We start from the raw sequence: 21,191 nt of genomic DNA, 5'->3' as shown, positions 1-21,191 counted from the left end.
TTGTGCAAATTTCTTGACACTATCCCACATGATAACCTTGTCTCTAAACTGGAAAAACATGGATTTGACAGATAGATCACCCAGTGTATAAGGAACTGGATGGATGGTCACACTCGAAGAGTTGTGGTCAATGACTCAATGTCCAAGTGGAGCCTGGTAATGAGTGGCATTCCTCAGGGCTCCATACTGGGACCAGTGCTGTTCAACATCTTTGTTGGCAATACAGACACTGGGATTGAGTGCACCCTCAGCAAGTCTGCCCACGACATAAGCTTTGGGAACCCCAACATAAGAAGGACATGGACCTGTTGGAGCAAGTCCAGAGGGCCCTGAAGATGCTCAGAGGGCTGAAGCACCTCTCCTATGAAGACAGGCTGAGGGAGTTCAGGTTCAACCTAGAGAAGAGAAGGCTCCAGAACAACCTTACAGCAGCCTTCCAGTACCTAAAGGGGCCTTACAGGAAAGATGGGGAGGGACTCCTATCAGGGAGTGTAGTGACAGACAAGGCGTAATGGTTTTAAACTAAAAGAGGGTAGATTTACATTAGGTATTAGGAAGAAATTCTTCCTTGTGAGAGTGGTGAGGCACTGGCACAGGTTGCCCAGAGCAGCTGTGGATGCCCCATCCCTGGAGGTGTTCAAGGCCAGGCTGGATGGGGCTTTGAGCAGCCTGGCCCAGTGGAAGGTGTCTGTGCCCATGGCAAAGGGGTTGGAACTAGATGATCTTCAAGGTCCCTCCCAACCCAAACCATTCTATGATTCTATATTCCATGCCACATTAACATCATGCTCAGCATTAAAACTGGGAGGCAGGGGGTGGGGGAATTTTTCCAAAGTAGCTGTTGCCCAAGGACTGGCTGGGCTTTGGTGTGCTGGTGGGTGATGGTCTCTGCACCACTTGCTTATGTGTACTTCCCTCCCCCCTCCCTTCATTTATTAAACTTTGTCTCAACGCATGAGGTTTTTTCCTGCATTCGCTGTTCCAATTCTCTTCCCCTATCCTGCTGACAGGAGTGACCAACTGGCTGGAGGCTAACCTGCCAGCCAGGGTCAATTCACCAGTCTGAAACACAGCTTTGTCAGTCAACAGACTGTTCGTGACATACTATTGCACATACCCCAGCCAAGCACTCCCAAGCCGTCTATCATGGTGGTGTGCGAGTCAGTGCCCACCACACTGTCTGGATAGTAGTAGCCGTCCTGATCCATCACCACTCTTGCCAAGTACTCCAAGTTCACTTGATGGATGATCCCAGAGCCTGGCGGAATAATTCTCATGTTTTTAAAAGCCTGAGAGCCCCACTGAAACAGAAGGAATTGGAGTAAAAAATTTTCAATGCATATGAGCGTTAGAAGAACTTTTGTTCATAGCCCTTTTCTCCATGCAAACAAATTCCAAAGAATTAGTTCTTTTGGTACCTTTAAGAATTCAAATCTTTCTTTGTTCCTTTCAAATTCCAGGTCCTGATTTTTTTGCAAGCTGTCTGATCTACAAGTAAAAATAATCAGCTGTCAGATCCAAAAGTATCCACACTAAATTTATGTCTAGTCAGATATACCCAAAGGTTGTAAGAAAAGAGTTATTACCTAATGTTAATGCTGATCAATCTCATTTTTTTAATCTCACTGTAGCTGTAAACTGCAGCCAACCAGTGAAAAGGATTTAAGAAATCTTAAGTAATACCTTAAGTCTGGTTCAAATGCGAGTGCTAATCTGCATATTACATATGTGAGAGGCCTAAAACTTGTAGTTTGGGAAGAGCTACACTATGTGTTAGAGCAATATGAAGTTCCCAACACCTGAATCAGAGGTTATCAGCAAAGAAGTAAAGGCTAACTGGAACAACTCCCCTGTAACTTCAGTTAAAAAGAGATTAACATTGACGAAAAAGGGCTGCCTGAAGCCCCTGTGCTTCAAAGCAGACAGGGTTAACAAACTTTTTACTTGAATCAGCTGCCTAACTTAGGCCTGAACGGAAGGGCTGGCCAATGTTCTCTCCACATACACGCAAGCCTAACAGAAATACAAAAAAAGCTGTGACAAAAAGTAATTATTAGCAAAAAAATATCTAAATGAAGTCCTAGATACTACAGATAACATAAAATATATCTTACTACTAAAATAATACAGAAAAAGAATCACAATAGTTGATTTTGTCCTATGGTAAAGAAGAAATCATATCTTGTTCACAAAGAGTCTTGTTTCCCAAAGACCTTAAAAAAATATGACACAAATTAAACAGAAAAAAGGTTAGGTTTTAGTTTAATAGAGTATGCTATAACACCCATTTCCCCAGAGATCAGTCTTTAGGTGAGTCTTCCTAATTTTTGAGTCTGTTTCTAAACTGTCTAGTGTTATGTTAAGATTAAGAATAGATACAGCATCTCTAGTAAAACAGCTAAAGACAGCTGATTTTCAACAATGTTAAGTCAAAATTTTTTGGCCCTTTTCTCCCCTGTCAACTATGAAACAGCATCAGTAAGAATTCATATCCTTAATAGTACACAGTTAAAAAAAGTAGGAAAAAATTATATTTGAAAACTATCTGACAACATTCCTCTATGCAGCAAGCTTCACAATTTCTGCTCAGAAGTTCAGTACTCTTGTTCAAGAGAAACCTCTAAATATTGGCACTGAGAAATTGCTCTTTATGTTCTTTAATCTCCACCTTCCAGGAATTTTCTTCTTTGCATTGCTATAACTTACGTGGCCCACTTTGAAATTATATCCTATAGAGGACAATAAATACACAGAGTATTTTAGCAGGCAAGGTAACTGCAGATCAAAAAAAACTTCTGGAGTTTGGAAGGTGGAAGGAAACTGAGAAACATGTAATTGCAGGATCTGTTTGGAAGATTAGTTCAGTAGACCCTTGCTCTAGTGAGTACTTGTCTCTTCGTAGCATGCTGAGGATTGAACAGCATTATGTTTTTCCTGCACTTACAGGGGCCATATTAATCAGTGTTTTGCTCTTCTGCCTGGAGGCACTGAACTAGCAAAGATTTCCTTAGAGCTGAGCTAGAGCAGCTTAGGTCTGTTCTTATATAAATAAGGAAGAAAGGAGACATTCTCACTCGTCCTTTTGAAAAAAGCCCTACGGGGTCAAAAAAGTGCGTATGGAAAAAAGCTATTTCTAAGCAACTAATAATAATGCAGTGTTATTATGGAAAATTATGATCACCACAGGTCTGAACTGAGCCTTTAACATTTAGTTCAGACTTGTGCTGCTGAGAGATGCACCACAGAAAAAAATCAAAACTCCCCCACCTAATTCACTGCAACTTGATACAACAGTTTAACTTAAACACTTTGAGTCTAGGATGTTATAGTCCAAATGCTAAGAGTATCACCAATGGAACTACCTTTATTATCAGTAACTGCATCTGGCTTGCTTATTACCATTAGGAGTTTTTTTGTATCCTTACCGTCTGTTAAAGTCAACCTGGATGGAGTGATCTATCACTAGATCAACAGGACAGATAGGATTGATTTTTTCAGGGTTCCCACCAAGTTTCTTCACAGCATCACGCATCGCAGCAAAGTCAACCACAGCAGGTACCCCACTAAAACAGAAGAGAAATGGCTAGGTGATACCATTAGGAAAAGAAAAAAGAAAAAAACAACAACAAAACAAAACCAAGCGAGATCCTGAGACACAGAAGAGACATCTACTGTCCCATCATCCTGGTTCTGGCTGGGATAGAGTTAATTTTCTTCTTAGGAGCTGGTGCAGTGCTTTTTTTTTTGATTTGGTGTGAGAACAATGCTGACAGCACACTGACGGTTTGAGTTGTTGCTGGGTGATGTTTATACTAAGTCAAGGACTTTTCAGTTCCTTGGGCTCTGCCAGTGAGAGGGCTGGAGTGGCACAGGAAACTGGGGGGGGGACACAGCCAGGGCAGCTCTCCTGAACTAGCCAGAGAGATATTCCATACCACAGAATGTCATGTTCAGTATAGAAACCGGCAGGGGGTTTGCTAAGGCTGCTGATCATCGCTCAGGGACTGGCTGGGCATCAGTCAACAAGTGGTGATCAGCTGTGCTGTGCATTACCTGTCTTCTTTTCTCCATCCACTTTGGATTTTATTCCTCTCCCTCCTTTTTCATGGTAACTGCTATTGTTATTATTATTGTTCTTTCATTTTTATTTTAGTTCAGTTATGAAATTGTTCTTATCTTGAGTTTTACATTCCTTTCCAACTCTCCTCCCCACCATTCTGGCTGAGGGGGGGAGTGAGCAAGTGGCTGTGTGGCATTTAATTACCAGCCGGGGTTAAATCACGACACCCATGGAAAAAGAACAAGTCTCAATGGCTACAGTACAGTATCAAACATTAAGAAAACATGATATAGCCTGAAGACATTAAAGTTAAATTTTAAAATTCCACCTTAAGTCTATTTAACTTCACTACACATTTGGCAATTTGTACAGGATGCAAAATACTTGTACTGCTTACATATGGGACTATTTAATCAATGCTTCTAACCAGATGTCTTAGAAAAACTTTGCACATACTGCTAGCTCTAACAAAGGATACTGACCACATTTCAAGAAAAGTCCTATCTAAAAGCTCCTAAACTCAGCCAACAGTAATATAACTCGTTGCCATCACCCCAAGAAAGATACTGACAGCATAACTAGTACAACACTACTCAGACTCTTGCCCAAGTGATTTTTGGGCACAGAAAAATGCCACCTATGCTGAGTTTTTTCTTCATAATCTTTTATTATTTTTTTAAAGAACCATTTCACACTACTCTGCATATGTTCAGGAAAGAGCTGAGTCACCGTCCCTGGAGGTATTTAAAAGTTATGTAGATGGGGCACTTAGGAACGTAGTTTAGTAGCCAACTTTGCACTGTTAGGTTAACTGCTGGACTCGATCTTAAAGGTCTTTTCCAACCTAAATGATTCAATAATTCTATACAAAGCAAATTGCAGCCTTACCCTGAGTCTTGGGATCATTACTCTATGGCAGAGACAGTACCCTTGGGAAAACAAAGTCAGAAGAGCAGAAGGGACAGAAATGTATCTATATCCTGAGTAAGAACGAAAAGCTAAAACCAAAATTTATCAAGTAACAGAAGCAGTTTAACAAGCTTGGCAGGGAATCTGGAAACTTAGTTCTAGTCAGCATTCCTTTGGGATCTTGAACTGGTTTATCTTCTTTTGCTCTGTTCCTCTCTCTCCTCCCCAGTCTGTTCAAAAAAGAAGGGCAGAGGGGGAAAAAGGCAATGTTCTTTCTTTGATACTTTGTTATCTGTATTTAGCTGATTTTAAAGCAAGGGTTGTCTCTTCCAAGTTTTGCAAAACACAAAAGAATCTTCTCCATACTTAGGGCTGTTTGGTACCCTCCACACTTCAAGTGAAACTGGCAGAGCAAGGTATCAGATTTCTTAAATTACAAAGGACATGACTACAAAACACCTTTGCAGCATAAATCCACTTCTGAAAATACAGTTAACTGGTCTGGCAGATCTCTGGACAAACACAAAAGGGAGAAATAAGGTGCACCATTCATCTTTACTAACAAATTATTGTACTTACCACTGACAAAAGACCTTACCACAAATGACATTCAAACAGCATGTTTTCAGGCTACAGGCCAACATTCACATTTCTGCCTTCTCATATCTTGTGACAATCTGCAAGCCCTTGAACTTCAAGTGACTTAAAAATTAACAAGCCTTTTTCTCTGTTTGTATGTCTCATTCATCCAAAATAATTTTTCAATCCCTATATTAAGACCTCTTTCCTAAGTGAGAAATGTAAACTATACAGAGGGTCAAAGTAATACACATGAGAGTCCTTTGCCCATCCTTCACTTCCAATCCAAGTCTAGTCATAAGCAAATGAGGAATAGTAATTAGAAGTTCTGGCACTTCAACACCTGCCTTACCTAACAGATCATACACATTTCTGTATTTATTTTAATAAAGCTTCCGGTGCTTCTCAGCACATGCATTCTCAGCTTCTACAGAGGTATGTACTAGATGACATTTTTCAATCACTTTGGGAAACCCTCTTGCCTACAAGCCTATCTGATTTTGCTGACTGCTGAGACAGAAAGAGCTGTCTGCAATGCGCTCATAAGAATCTGGCATTGTTCAGTAACCCACCAAAACCATTACGTTTCTGCAAGAGTAGCTCAAAGCAGCAAGAGTTTATGTTTTCAACTCTAATAAGGAAGCTATTACAATTTTTAAATACATCAGAAACGATGCAAGAAGAAGAGAAAAGGCCTTGTCATTCCCAGAGTTTTAGCTTGACAATCCTGAGTGTTTCCAAAAACAAACAGAAAAAAGGGTCCACATCATGTAACCTTGACATGATGTTTTAGAGCAGTTTATTTTCCTTGGAATATGCATATTCTGGGACAACAGCATAACAACTGTTAAGCCACCTAGGTGAACTTGGGGGAGGGCAGGTGTGGGAGGAAGGGATTAGAAGAGTTCTTTTGCCAGCTTACAAACATTAAACAATTGAAAAGGAACAGACACAACATCCATCTACAGTCTTAGAAGAGCTCATGATGATTACAGAATGATTAGATCTAGGAAATTCAATAATTCTAATGCAGAACACATGAATGTAGTTGTCATACGGTTTCTGGAAAGTTGGCAAAGCTGCCTTTTCCAAAAGATCTCTTTCAGCAGTCTGTTGAAGAGCTCGTTTTTCATGACTGCTGCTGCTCTGAAGACTTACAGGCAAATTTTTAAAACTCAGCAGGAAAGTAGGGGGCAAGAAAGTGCAGGAACAAAGAAAAAAATATTTGCTTGAAAGTTTGGCTTCCTCTTTGCTCCAGCTTTTTAAAATGTTAACAGCAGTCAGCAGGTACAATATAACTAGGAAATCAGCACTTTTTTCAATTGAGGCTTTGCCAGTTTTTCCTAATATCTTTAAGAGTTCAGCTGTACTGGATCTCTAGCACCTGGACAACATTTGGGAAAATGCGTAAGAGAAGGTAGGATAGCTAAGGGACTTTACTGTTCTGAAAAATAAAGTCAACTGACAGCTTAGCAGCACGGGGCTTACCGTGGGTGAACTAAATTCTTACAAAGGTAGAGGACAAACGTGCAAAGGACAGTGGACTTGCAAGTCAAATGCTGTATTAAAAACAGTTAAAAGCTACTGTTCCACCTTAAAAATTACTTTCCAGATCTACCAGGGACTATTACACACTGACACATGGGGACTAACTGCATTGCAATAACAAGGCCCAGTTTTTTCAGAGTCCATTAGGTATGAACTTCAATTTGCTTTCCTGGGAAAAACTAGACACTCATTTTTTCAATAGTAGAGCAGTCTTTAAAAATATGTATTTGGAATAACACTGACTTGGAAGAGAAAATATGATATGGGTTATAAATGAGACGTGAAAAGGGTAGGGAACTGAAAGCAAGAGCCCCTGGGTGGGGGGTGAGGCGCGGGAAAGATACACTACCACACTATTCCCAAGCAACAACAAAACCTCTAAACTCTGAATTGCCTCATTTGGGTGCAATTTAGCCATCCCATTTTCTTCCCCTCTATATTGAAGAGTTTCATAAAGATATTTCTCCACCCAAGAAAAGCTTCATTTAACACTCTTATCATGAGTGTTTGCCTCTCCAAGTGCTGTCTGCAGCATGACATCCAGGAAAGGTGAAAGCGGTCTTTCCAAACATTTCACTGCCATTCTTTCCCTCACCTCATCACTCCACCCCAAGCCCAGCATTTCTGCCCTTTCAAGAGCCCCTCTTCCTAGCTTTGGAGAGCATCACACTCACGTGAAGTCTTGCAGAATAACTCTTGCAGGCTTGAACGGCACTTCAACATTCTTGTGTTGCACCACTTTCCAGTTGAGAATATTCTCAACATCTCCCTTCTTTACTAGGAACTCATCACAGTTACGGATCGCTGCTTCCAAGAGGACTCGAATAGAAAATGGCAGGCGTGCTGCATGGGTAAGAGGCAAGAAACAAATTCAGTTTTTACCTTAGGGTACATGTCAGCAAGTGCAGAGTTCCACGCCTGGGGCAGACAGGTCCTCACATGCTGTCCCCATATTCTCACAAGACTTTATCCCAAATTATCACATACCCTTTTCTAGCCTCCAGCTTCGTCAGGAGGTCGCTGCTAACTGACCTGTTCCACTCATTCTTTGAGCAGATTTATTACCTCAGTCCCTGTAAGACAGCAGATGTCCTTCCTGAAAGGACTCTTCCACAGCTCTTCCACCCTCCACAGCAATGCCACTCTGAAAACATACTGTGTTCACCTTGTTTCTCTGCAGTTTCCTCTCACTCTTGCCACTGAACATAGTCATATAAATGCACTAGAAAAACATAATTTTCTGCCTGACATGTTGGAACGCATAGTGGTGGTGGTCTAGGCAGTCTCTTCTTCTCAATAGATGGAGAACGAAACTGAATGGCAGGAAGAATGTGCATCTGCTAATCTTCTTTTATTTCAAGATAGAAATGCTTACAGAAGATGACATGAAATATCATTAGAGCAGTCCTAACAGCTTTACTACAAGCAATGGGTTTAAAGGAAGAAGTTTCTCTGTCCTTTCTCACCTGGTCCACTGTAATAATAGCTGTTTGATTTAGTCTCAGAATATTTACATTTGAAAGTCTCTTGAGAAGCTTGTCCAAACTTTCTACACAGGGCCCCCAAGACACAAAAGTAATTTAATCACAGTGAGACCTCATTACTGCTATCATAAAAAACCCCAACCAACTATTATTCAGGACACAGTCATTCAGAATCATTTGGGGCGGGCTTTGGTTGTTTTTTGATGGGTTTTCTTGGTTGTTGTTGGTTTGGGTTTTTTAAATTTTCTTTCTCACCCACCCCATTCTTCTGTTGTTAAGTTATTCCATCTTTCTGCTGGACAGTGAGAATTACATCCCGTTTTCTTTAAAGTATCTGGAGTTTTTACTTCTGGAATAGATCAGCTGGTAGTACCATACATATATTTGTCTATTTCTTAAGACTCATCTCTGCTTCTCACACACTACGCCCAACATTAATTGATTTCTTATTTAAACACTGCAATAGATATGCGTTGCTGACATTCAGAGAAAATGTTCCTCCTCTTGCTTCCTGACTTCTCCTTAATCACCTGTTCCTTTCTTGAAAGAGGAAAAATACCCAACATCAAGACCTCTAAGCTAAAGATACTTGCTCTCTAAGTCAGTGGCAGAGATGGTAAGATTTTTACCAGTGCCACATGGAAGATAACCAAGTATATTCTGGAAGTGTCAGAGGAAATAAGGAAAAAAACCTCCTCAGAAAGGACTTCCTAGCCACTACTTTTTAAAGCTGAACAATCTTTCTGGATGATTCCATCATATCAGTGTTCAGTCCTTTCTAGCCTTTCACAGTAGCATAACAGCATATGAGAAAACTTGTGCTCATATATTTGTGCTCATACTAGTCTGGCCTAGTACTCCTCATGCACTCAAGGAAAACAAGACTACAGTGTGCATACTATATTGAGAGAATACTGTGACCTGTGCCAGTATTTCTGTAGTCCTAAACTCCCAGAACAAATTTTTGGTAATATTTTGTTTCCAAGAACCATCTTCCGAATTCACAGTTCTCTCCAGAGACCAAGTATCATCCAGTGTTGCAAAATCTCTTCAAGTTCTGTTCATCAATATTAATGTAATGCTTCCTTTGTGTTGTGAACGTACCGTATCTCACATCTTCCAATTTGCTCAGATTAAAGAACTTCTTCAGAGGCTGTTTAGGGTCCAGCGGCTCCAAGATACGTACAAAAGGGTTGCTCATGGTTATTCGAGACCCTTGGTGTCCCTAAAACAGAGAAGAAAAATCAGAGCCATTTTCACAACATCTGCACTGCGTACAAAGTACATGCCCCACAGTACCACAACGTGTATATCCCACATACAAGGTCTGTACCAGACAAAAAGGTACTGCACAGTCTGTGCTGGTCATGCCCTTACCCCTACAAAGCTACTTGTAACACATCCTCAGAGATAAAACGGTCTGCAGGAAGATAACAGCATTGTGAAAAATATTTATACACCACACAGTTTACAAAGGAAATTCAATGGCTGCAGTGTTCTTTATGCTGCTTCTAGGCAGCCCTTTGTGTCTCTATGTCCATGAACCATCACCACAATGTGGTCCCATTTCTTAAGTGGCCTTGGTCTAAAGTGGAACAGACAGGCACTTGCATCCAAAACTAAAAACAATTCAACCAAAACAGAAAACACGATAAATTTACTTGAGCCAGAAAGTGTTACAGACTAAGATTACAAATCCTGACTATCAGAGACACAAGGAACACTCCCAATTTCTGAAAGATTCATCAGGGTTGCCACAAAAATAAAAGCAGACTATTGTAAACATAGTTCTAGTTTGAGACCTTTTCTTCTTTGTGGGCACCCTAATGGTTTACTGGATAGAACATTCTACTGGGTCCTAGGACTTTTAGGGTTCACTTATACAAGCTAAAGTACCCTGACATATTCCCAATATCAAGGCCAACTAGCACAGACAGGCCCAAATTCACTCTAGAAATATCTCTCAGTTTCCAGAATAGGTTAACTGCATGCAAACTGCCTAATGGAACAGTTTGTAGGACACTTCTTAAGACCTGAACTCTGCCAGGGCTCCTTTGGGAGCACCAGCTTAGGCCAACACATGCCAAGGAGCAAGTTAACTATTTAACAGTAAGGACAATCCTCTTCCAGTGCCTGGAAACATTCCCAATCATGATTAAAACTTTTTTAGGAGAGAGAAAAACATAGGCCTGATTTCCAGATCTATTGTTGTTCACCTGTGGCACCGTTCTTATCTTCAAGTAACATTATCTTCCCTTGTCCCAGTTTTTCACAGAACAACAAAAAAACCAAGGTATAAGATGCACATCCTTTGACAGGCCTTGGAGACTGGTGCAAAGGGACACACAAAGTCCCATCTGTGTTAAAAACAAATTAATTCACTCTTTGGCCTTGCATTAGCTGTTTCATCTGTCAGTCCCATTGACTGTTCAGGGAATATTAATATGTGGATTATATTTATGGGGGATTTGTAAAGTATTCCAGCACAAACCATATTTCACGTATTTTGAAGACAACAACCAAGTTAGAGGTTAGACTGCGATGGATAGATAGCAGAAATGGTAACAAAGGAAGGTTCAGTGTGTAAAGCAGCAAGACACTGCAAAAGAAAGAAAAAAATTCAAAATTCTGTCAAACAAAACAATGGAAGTTTCTAGATAAAAAGTTGAATGCCAAGGGAAGGCAGAAAGGTAAGCTAATGAACAGACTGCAAACACCACACCCCAAACCTATCACCTCTTATGTCCCCACCTACAAGTTATTTTCTGAAATTCCTCTTCCCAGCTCCGCAGATACCCAATCCCACACAAAGCCCACCAAGTTTAGGTGTCATCTTCTTTAAACAGCATAAACTACTCAGCTGTTTCTCTTCTAAACAAGCTGTGCTTCCACAATTGAGCATGATCAAAATAAACTGCTTCCTTCGTCTCCTTGCCATCTATGCTCCTGATGAGCTTTATTTTCTGCCTTCCAAGCCGAGAACTTTATATTATGCATACCCACTTCTCATGGGAAAGTCTAAGGGTAGCTGAAGATAGAAAATGCTGAGATAACCCAACAGCTAAAGTAGAAGATCATTATTTTGATATGACCATTAATGAGTCTACTGTACTCAATTCACATCCTCTTATTTAAGTATAAATTGCAGCCGTAACATTTCCTACCCAAGCCAGTGTCCTGGCAAACCACATTAGCAATTCAAGATGCTATGACAGTAACTACTTGTTAGCATTCCTTTGCCCAACATCACCCTCTTCCCTGAACACAACTTTTTTAGTTCACAGTATGAGACACTTCAGTACAAACCTGCTTTCATCAGCAAGTTACACAAGTACGCCAAATTGTGGGACGACCAAGGCCTAAATACATGTTCTTTTCACCTGCCTGATCACTGATATGAACAACTCTTTCAACCTGGTAAGCCATTTAGAAATCCTTGCAAAGAGGCAAAGGATCTAGAAAAAGAATACTATTTGCAGCATTGCTGTAGCAAATTTCATAAGGCCCAAGAAGCCTCAGTCATACTGACTGCTGTTTCTAGACAGCAAATTATAAACCAAGTGGCCACAGCACAGAACTCAAGCTAGTGATCTGCCAAAAAGATGTGAGCACACAATACCCTGCAGATTGAGTACACCAAAATTTTTAAGTAGTCACTGAGATAGATACAGATTAACTTGTGATTGCAGCACAGAATATTTACTCATGTTTTGCAGGCACTGAAATGTAAATATGCCAACAGGCTAGCACACAGGGGAGCTGACATCTGTGTCTGGGACTGGTGCAGTGCACAGGGTCACATGCATTGACCGCGGCCAGTGCCACATGACCACAGTAATAGCTGATCACACATAAAGCAAGCACTCCATCTTCTGCCCAACAACCTCAAAACTGTTTGTGTGGAGGTCACATCTGAAATAGGATTCCACACAGTGGCCCTCAGGAAGACAGAAGTACAGAATATGAGGCTTCTAATGTTAACAGTCATCAGCCACCCACACAAACAGAGCTCATCCTGGCCTTGGAAAAGAGCTGCAACTCCAGCCCAAGCCATTCCCCCCTCTCCAGTTATCCAGACACACATTCTTTAGCGTTTGTGCAACTCTGGATACAGCCCTAGGACTCTAGGGGTTTCAGCTGACTGAAATAGATGAAAATGATTCAACTGGGGAGGGCTGTTTTTTTCTTTTTTTTTTAAAAAAAAAAAAAAAAAAAAAAGGCACAGAGTCTCATTAGTGGAACCTTCTCAAAGGGTTGCATGACATATAAGGTGTACCAGACAAACAATAGCTTTATTTTAGCCCTTCCTGTGCCTACTAATACAATTCTGAACACTGACATTTGGGCTGGTACTAATACTGATCATCTTTAAATCTACACTCCCTATTTATCAACATCGTTTTCCATTCACCTTGTTACATCAATGCAGTTGCTTAGCCCTGTGGCACCTAGCTCCATCTCTCACCACGGTACGTCTCCAATTCACCTACAGACTGCACATCAGTTCACCACAGAAAGTCTGACTTCTGGCTTTTCTCTCCCCAAGCTCCACTTCTCCCTCTTCCCCTGAGAAGCAAGTGCAAAAGGATTCCAACTGTGAATACCAAGAGGGGCAAATTTATTTGGCCAAGGTCCTAACTTTCCAAATAGAAAAAAAGGAAGCTGGTTTTCATTCATGCAACATTTGTGCTTCAGAGTAGATAATGAGCCCCTGGCTGTAACAGCTGTTCCATACTGGCTGTATCCCTAGATATGACACAGGAGAGTTCATGTTTCTCTGGCAACGCAAGTTTTACTTTGTGATATTTTAACAAAGCATTTGTACTAGCAAAATCAGAGTACAACGTTCCTCATTTCATCTGTATTGAGTGGGTCAACGAATTTCGCTTTTACCATGAGAGCTCAAATGCTTACTAGCACCAAAAGATCAGTGCAAAAACACCTGCCCGCTGTACTACATACGGAGATGTCTACAGCAGCCTGAAGACCACACCATCTGATGATCAGTGCCTAGGAAGTATGCACAAGCCCAAGGGGACGGAAGGAAAAAGGTGTCTGTACCCTCCATGTTCCCTCTTCCCTTAAAAGTTAATCAACTAAATCAAATATACTTAAAGCACATTGAAGTCTCATGCAGATCTCCACAAAAAAAGGATTAAAGTATGTAACTTAAACCCACTTTTTTTTTTAAAAAAAAGAATATTCATGGGAGATTTAAACATGTCACTTGTGTTGATTTCAAATCTTACGTTGATGTAACTTAGTTCTGAGTATCCAACATAAATACAGTATGAGTGACATCACACCACCTTCTATTGGAAAAGAACTCGGTTCAGTAATTGAGGTATTACTTAAAGCATGTTCTTGATTGTGGGTCCTAGGCTCCACTTCAGAATCCTTTAAAAGCAGCAATGTGACTTGGAACAATTTCCACAAATTGAAATTTTACTGAAATTAATGGAATTGAGAAAGCATCCTGATATATCTTGTAGTTTTGCACTTGTAGAAATTATCTCATGCAGACCGTAGAGAGGGAAAAGGTATGCTGTTTGGCCTCCTGCTATACCTAAGAGAATATCTGAAGATGCCAGAGCTGTTCTAGACATCACTTCAACATACATGCTGACAGTAAATTGTGCTTTTTCTGTCATACATGACATGAGTGTTTACAAAAGACTCCTTATTAGTAATATTATTATTTATTACAGCAGTGTCTGAGGACAAACCAAGTGTAAAAGAAGAAACTCGAACTCTTATGGGTTACTCTAGGTTTGCATGTCTTAATCGGTCCAGCAGTGTTGGGTCACCTCCGCAGAGAGTGACAAGCTTACAAGATTTTCAGTCACATATTTATAGTCGTTACATAATACCTTGATTCCACAATAAAACTTCTATCAGTTCCTATCTTGACAGTCGGCTTCACAAGTTGTTCCGTATCTTGATCACCTCACTATTTTGCTGCTTCTTTCAAAGATAATAGCTTCAGGTTCCATACGTCCCAGTTCTGAGTAATCACAATAGACAATCTCCATCATTTCAGCCTTCTAAAGGTCAGGGTCTTCTGTTTTAAAAAGCTCCTTTGAACTGTCAGGCATAATCTTATTAATATTAAACTTTTATTGTCTAGCATCTATCAGCTGACTGCGCCTACAGTCCTGGTTTGGGCTATACAGGGGACAAAGCTGAGGTGTACAGCCTACAGTAGCACTGATCTGGCATTTTCCTCCAACACCAAGGACGCATCTATATTGTTTGACCCACAGAAAAAAAAAAAGGGAAAAAGCCTCTGGATAAGACAACTTCTGTCTGAGCTTCAGGCCATAAAGGAGGAACAGAACAGACACAGTCACTCAGCATTTTAGTGCAGACATATTAATTCCACTCAGGGAAAGAGAACATGCCTCCAGCACAGCCTTTTCTACTCCATCTTTGGTTTTTTAGCTGTTGTCTTCCAAATTATGCAGAGGTGCCAACATTATTAATAGGAAGAGTTAATTTCAAACATCTATTCACAAAACTTAACGCCTAATAGCTTGACTAAGATTTCAAGTAGTAAAACCTTTTTCCTGGAGAGTGGGTAAATTCTTGGCCACCACTGGGAAGCGCACACTCAGCAAAGGAGCAGTTTAATTTGAACACTGTACCAAAACACTAGAAATGCTAGAAGAGGTTACACTCTGGCAAAGCAAAGATGGTATTTTATCAGCCATCAAGGAAAGGGGGAAGGCTCAGACTTGCCTGGACTTGCAAGAAATCTGTGAAGAAACTTCCAACTGAAAACTGGGAAAAGGAGAGGTGAGCTGGCAGACTACTACAATAAAAGCCCTCTCCTGTTGACAAGGCAGAGGACATAGGGAACACTCGTGGCCTTGCTTGAAAAATACACTGTTTTCCACCCATGCTGAATCTCGTCTTACCACCCTCCACTGTGATTATCGTTCCTCCTCCTACTCCCCCAATTTATTTTCCTTAGTTTTGTCCAGTCTGGTTAACACCGCATGTGTATCTGTACTTAGCTGCCAAGTATGTGGTAAGCACCTCTAATTATTGACAATATTGAGCATGCTTTTTGTGACATTACTAAGAATTATATATAGCTCAACAGCACTTCTTAAACTGAGGGCTGTTGCTCAGTTCCCCCGCCGAAATGAATCCCTGCACCTTACACAGCTCTTCTTATTGTTCCACATTCTACTCAGAAATGGGCCTTAATTAAAAATGTTGATGACTACTTCCAGTTTACCAAAGTTATAGGTCACTTAGCCATAAACAAATATCTCTTAGCAGGTCCAGCAAGTAGGAACTTCTGTCCTGTTGGAACTGCAGCATGCTCAGTGCATGTCTATTTGCTTGAAAAGCAAGGAAGGAAAATATCCATGCTAAGCATGGTGCCAGAAGTCAGAATTTTTCATATGGAAAGACAACCCCTCCACTATTAGTCCAACCCCTCCACTATTAGTCAAGTGTCTGCAGTAGCAAAACTTTGGTAAGTAAATCCATCCATATCTTAAGTCAGTTTAGAAAAAAACTAATACAGCTATTTGCGTGGTAGGGAAAAGAAACTGTAGTTTAAATATCCAAGTAAATATCCAAGCCTAAAAAAAAAGTTTCTGTTACCCTGGGGGGGGGGGGGGGGGGGGGGAAGCTAAAACAACCACAACACAACAAAAACATACACATACAAAAAAAAACCACCTGGCAAACAAAATTTAAAAAAACCCACAACCAAAAAAACCAAACAAAACCCAAACCACAACCAAGCACACCCCCTCACCAAAAAAAACCCAACTCAAAACACAAATGCCCCCAGCATTTGGACAGCGTTCAACACCACTACCAGAACAAGCAGAGTCTTGTTTTATAATGTATCTAGCTATAATTACTTGTGGATGCCCACAACTACTGTTGCAATAAACACAGGTTTCTTGTTTTGATTGAGAGAAGCTCTATTTAACACTTATTCCACATGTGACAGATAAGGACACAATATAAGAAATGCACAGTGCTGCATTGCTGTAAGCAGTCAGTAGCAAGATTTCAGTGCTAACAGTGAAGATATTTGAGAAAGAATCTTTGTGTTTCTCCAACAGAAGTCCATCGTTACATACAGATTCTTAAAGAGAAGCCCACTAGCCATCTGATGACTGAGCAACTATAAACTACACCATTATTGCACACTGGAAGAAAATGCAGTAATATGTAAAGGAAGTTTTAATAAACGCTCTCTAAGCAAAGTTTCGGGGACCCCTTTCAACTTTAACACTCAAGGAACTCTACTGGAACACAATCAGGACTCTGGATTGCAGACTTGACTGCTTTCTTCTGATGCCTAGAACTGCAATGCTAAAATACCGAGTTATTCAGAGCCATGATGTGCTACACTTCCAGTGCACTGGACAGGTTTTTAAGTGCATATTTCTATAATTTGTGTATTTCACAGGCTGTCATAAGCATTTTGACCAGTTTACTTCGTTAGCAGCGCTGTGTTGCACATATGGGAACTGAAGATTTAGTTCAGAGATTAAGCCTGTGAAATCAAACCTTTAGGTATTAAATTAACTCTGGCTGTAAGTGAGCTGGAAGTTTAGAAGCATGTGCAGTTCCCAAGATGTGGATATTACCCTCCCTTGGGTCATCCCTCCAGAAAGCCAAATGCTACCTCCTCCCTTACTTCAACACTATTAGTTCACTTACTGCTTATGGGACAGTCAAAACACTTCTCTTGTACACAACTCACCAGCTTTTGGTGATCTGGGCGAGCACAGGCATCTAGGATACCTCAGACAGCTTCTGGAATGCAAGCTATACTTACAGTTAACAAAATCCAGATTGCAGGCATAAGTGTTGAGGGAATGCTGTGTCAGCAGACTCACCACTGTGTGTCCCAGTTAAAAAGTAGAGATTACTTTTCTTTTCGCTGCAGAAAAATGAGCAGCGAAAGAAAAATTATGCCTGAGAATACAGGGAAGCTTATCTGGAGGCTACAGAACTCCAAAAAATGAAGCCTTGATTTTTCTTTTTTTCTTTTCCTCCCTGAAAGAGCAACTCTGAACTTTAACCTACTTCCTACCACTGAACAAACTTGCTGCTCATTTCTCCTACGTTAGCAGTCTTACACTGTTCATTAACAAATACGCAGCATGGACCAATTTTAACAAAGAACCAGCTTTCAGTGTTAGTAAAAAAAATAAAATCCAGTGTAACACACAGAAACACATTCACACCGGTAAGTTAACACGGAAGCACTAAGTATTCTGGAGTACAGACTGTAAGTGTGTACAAAGGTTCAGTCTGAAATTTGGTGTCAATTTCAACAGGCAGGATTAAAATACATCTCAGTATTGATCCGTTTGTTTCAAAAGGCTCATGTGAAGGGGAGGAGGAACACTGCAGAGGTGCGTGGGAAAGGGAAACAAAACAGGGCTATTGTGAGTCAGCTCTCTACTCACACCATTACCGCTGTACCAGCTCTGTACCCCTAAAACTTCTTTTGGTAACTTGCTATCTTAACTATTTCAGAGCTATTAAAGATACGTAGGTGGAAGAAGTCCTTTCAGGATGAAGAACTGATGTGAGGATTACTGCTGTTGTGAAATAGATCTGGCATCATGGGGAAAAAGTTCTAACTTCTCATGCCATTTCAAGACAAATCCTGAATTTGTGCTCTGGAAATAATGAAAGATAATTTTCTCACAACAAAAATTGCAGCCTATAATCACAGCAGCTATTCAACTATTTGGACAGATGAATCTGGCTTTCAAACACCCATGGCTTCAGCCTGTAAGCAGAATGAGTGCCTATCTGACAAGATTTCATCAATTCCAACTAGCCGTTACCAGAATTTACTGGCCAAGCTCCCTGGGAAGGCAAATTAAGTTCCACAAAATAGTTTTAATTCAACTGTCTTTTTCAGAACCATTTTCCACTAAAAGCTTGGAGGGAGGGACAAAAAGAAAACGCCCAAAACCCCAACACCAAACAATCAAGCAAAACCAAACACCCTCCTTCACAAGCTTCTAGAGTCCTGACCCTAGCTAGAGTCGTGGGATGTCCCAATTCCTGCGAGGAAGTGCCGAATACCTAGAGGAAATTTTCTGAACTAACCACTCCCTAAGGCAGCACTGAAGGCAAGAAGCCTGAAAAATTCTTAGCTTCTATTCACACAAACAGAGCAGACTGGAAATTAAGACTCCTTTTTACCATCTCTCTGTTTCAGAAAAGGAAAGGGACCACTCTTCAAACCATAACCTTCCAGTGATCTTAAGTAGACTGTTACCTCAAGGAGGGAAAAAATTTCAAGCTAATATGCGATGAAATCCTACAGTGAGAGTCTATGTCAGAAAATACTAGCAAAAGAGATTTGCTGCTATTCTTACTGTTTAAGTATTATTAGTGTTTCTTCTCTGGTTTTCTGCAATTATCGTTTCATCTCTTCCACCATTTTAATTTAATAATATCAAATGGGAATATATTATCCTCTGGCTAAAGGGAGCCAGAGAGAAAGAAACATGCTAAATTACAAATGTGGTATGACAACAAAAATGCAGTTTGAAAGCCCTACAGTCTTCAGTTCAGCAGCAGTTCTGCATGATAGACTCTGCAAAGCACTGCTAAGTGAGCAGATTCCATCATTCACTGAAAACCTCTCCAGGAATTTCCTCTATCTTACAAAGCCCAGGATGATTAAAGTATCGACATTTTTCTTAGTAACTCCTCACACACACCACTGATCCTGGAGGGCCCGAGAGTCAGCTGCACTTCCTACTCTACGCACATTATAAATTCCTTCTACTTTCTTTGAAGAAGTAACAATCCCCAGAAGTTTATTAGGACATTCTGATGGAGCACAATTGCTTTTAAGCAAAGCAATACCAAATAAACATTCCAGTGTTAATACTTCTCTAGGGTGGTCTTCCTTTACTTCAGTATAGTGGATTGATAGAGCCAGTCTGAACAATAGTAACAGCAATGAGCGCTTGGAGATATTAATTCAATTCCAATTGTTTGGAGAGAGAATCCTATGTTTTAGACCTAGTTTTCTGCTGATAGTAAAGAATACTGAAGACCTGACCTCGCCATCTTCCCCCACCCCATCCCTATGGTAGCTTTAGAGCTGGAAACCAAATATCAAAGTACAACCACCAGTTAAAAAGTAAGAAGGAACTGTGGTGGTGTTATGAAACACAGCAATGCACTGAACAGATACACAAGGACTAATCCAAACACACACCTAGTCCAGATTCTGAAACAGGGCATCTCCACTGCCACAGCCCTCTGCCAGGTTAGGCCACAACGCGAGTACCTGCACCTGCACTACCAGCCTCCGTGGCTGCTGCTGTTACTGAGCACCTGCCCCTGCTGCCGGTGCCATGAACGCAAAACACACGGTTTTTGTTGCCCAAAACCCCCGAACTAGTAAAACCCGTCACTTTGCATTAACACAGGCTTCACCTTCCCATGCTTTTCTCCCATCCCTTCCCTGCCTTACCTTACCGATGTTGCAGTTCTGTTACCTTATTGCAGCACAGCCGGGCTGCCGCACGCTCCACACAGGCACCATGCACAGCCCGCTGCCACTTGGTGCTACTGAAACACCAACAAAGGCTGGAGTTGTCCCAGCATGAAATTAACGAAAAAGCTTTGCCTAGATAAAGATAGGGCAGCACACCTCCCCTCCATTTCTGCTCTCCTCCTCTACCCAAATCTTTCTTCTTTCTCAGCTCTGCAACTGCCTGTTCCCGTACCCGGCTCCCGATGAGGCCGGGCTCCAGCCGGGCAGGGCCTGGCCAGCCGCTCGGCTTCCCGGTCCCGTGCCGCCCGCAGGGCCGCTTTGCCGGGGCCGCCCTCCCCCCGCAGTACCGGCCCGCTCCAGAACCCCGCCTGCGGCCCCTGCACCGGGGCCCGGCCCACTGCACCGGCGGTCCGCCCTGGCCCGCACCCGCCGCGGGTCTCCCGCGGCGCGCCCCTCGGCCCCCAGCTTCCCCCGCGGCTGGCGGGGCCCGGCGCCGCCGCGGCAGGGGAAGCGGCCCCGGGGCGGCCGCGCCCCGCCGGAGCCCGCACTCACCGCGGGCCGAGGAGGAGCGCGCCGCCGCCGCTTGCTGACCGCTACCGCCGGGCGCAGGCAGAGAGGAACTGCGAGCGGGCTGGCTCCGCCCCCAAGGCCGGCCGCGGTGGCATTGGCGGGGCGGGGCACGGGGGGGCGGGGCGGGGCGGGGCACGGGGGGGCGGGGCGGGGCGGGGCACGGGGGGCGGGATGTATTTCCCCTTCCTGCCCTCAGCTGCGGCGCGGGTCGGCTCGCAGGGGCCGATGTTTGCCAGAGGGCAGACGCGGAGCCGTGCGGAGGGTCATCGCCGAGCGCGGGGGGCGGGCAGGGTGCTGGTACCGGGCCCGAAGCTGGGTCGGATCGGGGCTGCGCTGCCGGCCGAGCCATGGCGGCGGCGGGCGCCGCAAAGCTTGGGGCGGCCCCCTCCGGGCCCTGCTGTGCGGTGTCGGTGCCGGGAGCACCCTGCGCACTGCTGGGGCCCGGGCCCGGGCGCCCCGGCACTGGGAACGATGGGGTCTGGTGCAAGGTCGCTTGCTGCCCCGTGGCCGTGCGATGGGAGAGGCATCC

The 21,191-nt window shown here is 42.5% G+C and overlaps 1 protein-coding gene across 2 annotated transcripts in view; it reads right to left on the bottom strand.

Annotated features, from left to right (window-relative positions):
• The window catches only part of ACO1 (aconitase 1), a 39,215-nt gene extending 18,453 nt beyond the window's left edge, over nucleotides 1-20,762 (bottom strand). The window contains exons 1-6 of one of the 2 annotated variants that reach the window (XM_056325265.1): nucleotides 20,645-20,762; nucleotides 9,685-9,805; nucleotides 7,771-7,939; nucleotides 3,426-3,563; nucleotides 1,419-1,488; nucleotides 1,118-1,301 (exon numbers count right to left, since the gene is read on the bottom strand). In XM_056325265.1, coding sequence (XP_056181240.1) covers nucleotides 1,118-1,301; nucleotides 1,419-1,488; nucleotides 3,426-3,563; nucleotides 7,771-7,939; nucleotides 9,685-9,781 — 658 coding nt within the window. In that variant the 5' untranslated portion in view covers nucleotides 9,782-9,805; nucleotides 20,645-20,762. Of the gene's footprint in view, nucleotides 1-1,117; nucleotides 1,302-1,418; nucleotides 1,489-3,425; nucleotides 3,564-7,770; nucleotides 7,940-9,684; nucleotides 9,806-20,068; nucleotides 20,204-20,644 lie in introns of those variants that run through there. The other variant, XM_056325267.1, reaches the window with a different exon arrangement.
• Between the last annotated feature and the right edge of the window lie 429 nt (nucleotides 20,763-21,191).

Source organism: Falco biarmicus, chromosome Z, assembly GCF_023638135.1.
Source record: "Falco biarmicus isolate bFalBia1 chromosome Z, bFalBia1.pri, whole genome shotgun sequence".
Classification (NCBI taxonomy): Eukaryota; Metazoa; Chordata; class Aves; order Falconiformes; family Falconidae; genus Falco; species Falco biarmicus.
Note: the sequence above shows the minus strand (reverse complement) of the source record. Positions and strands in the feature narration are given on the sequence as shown.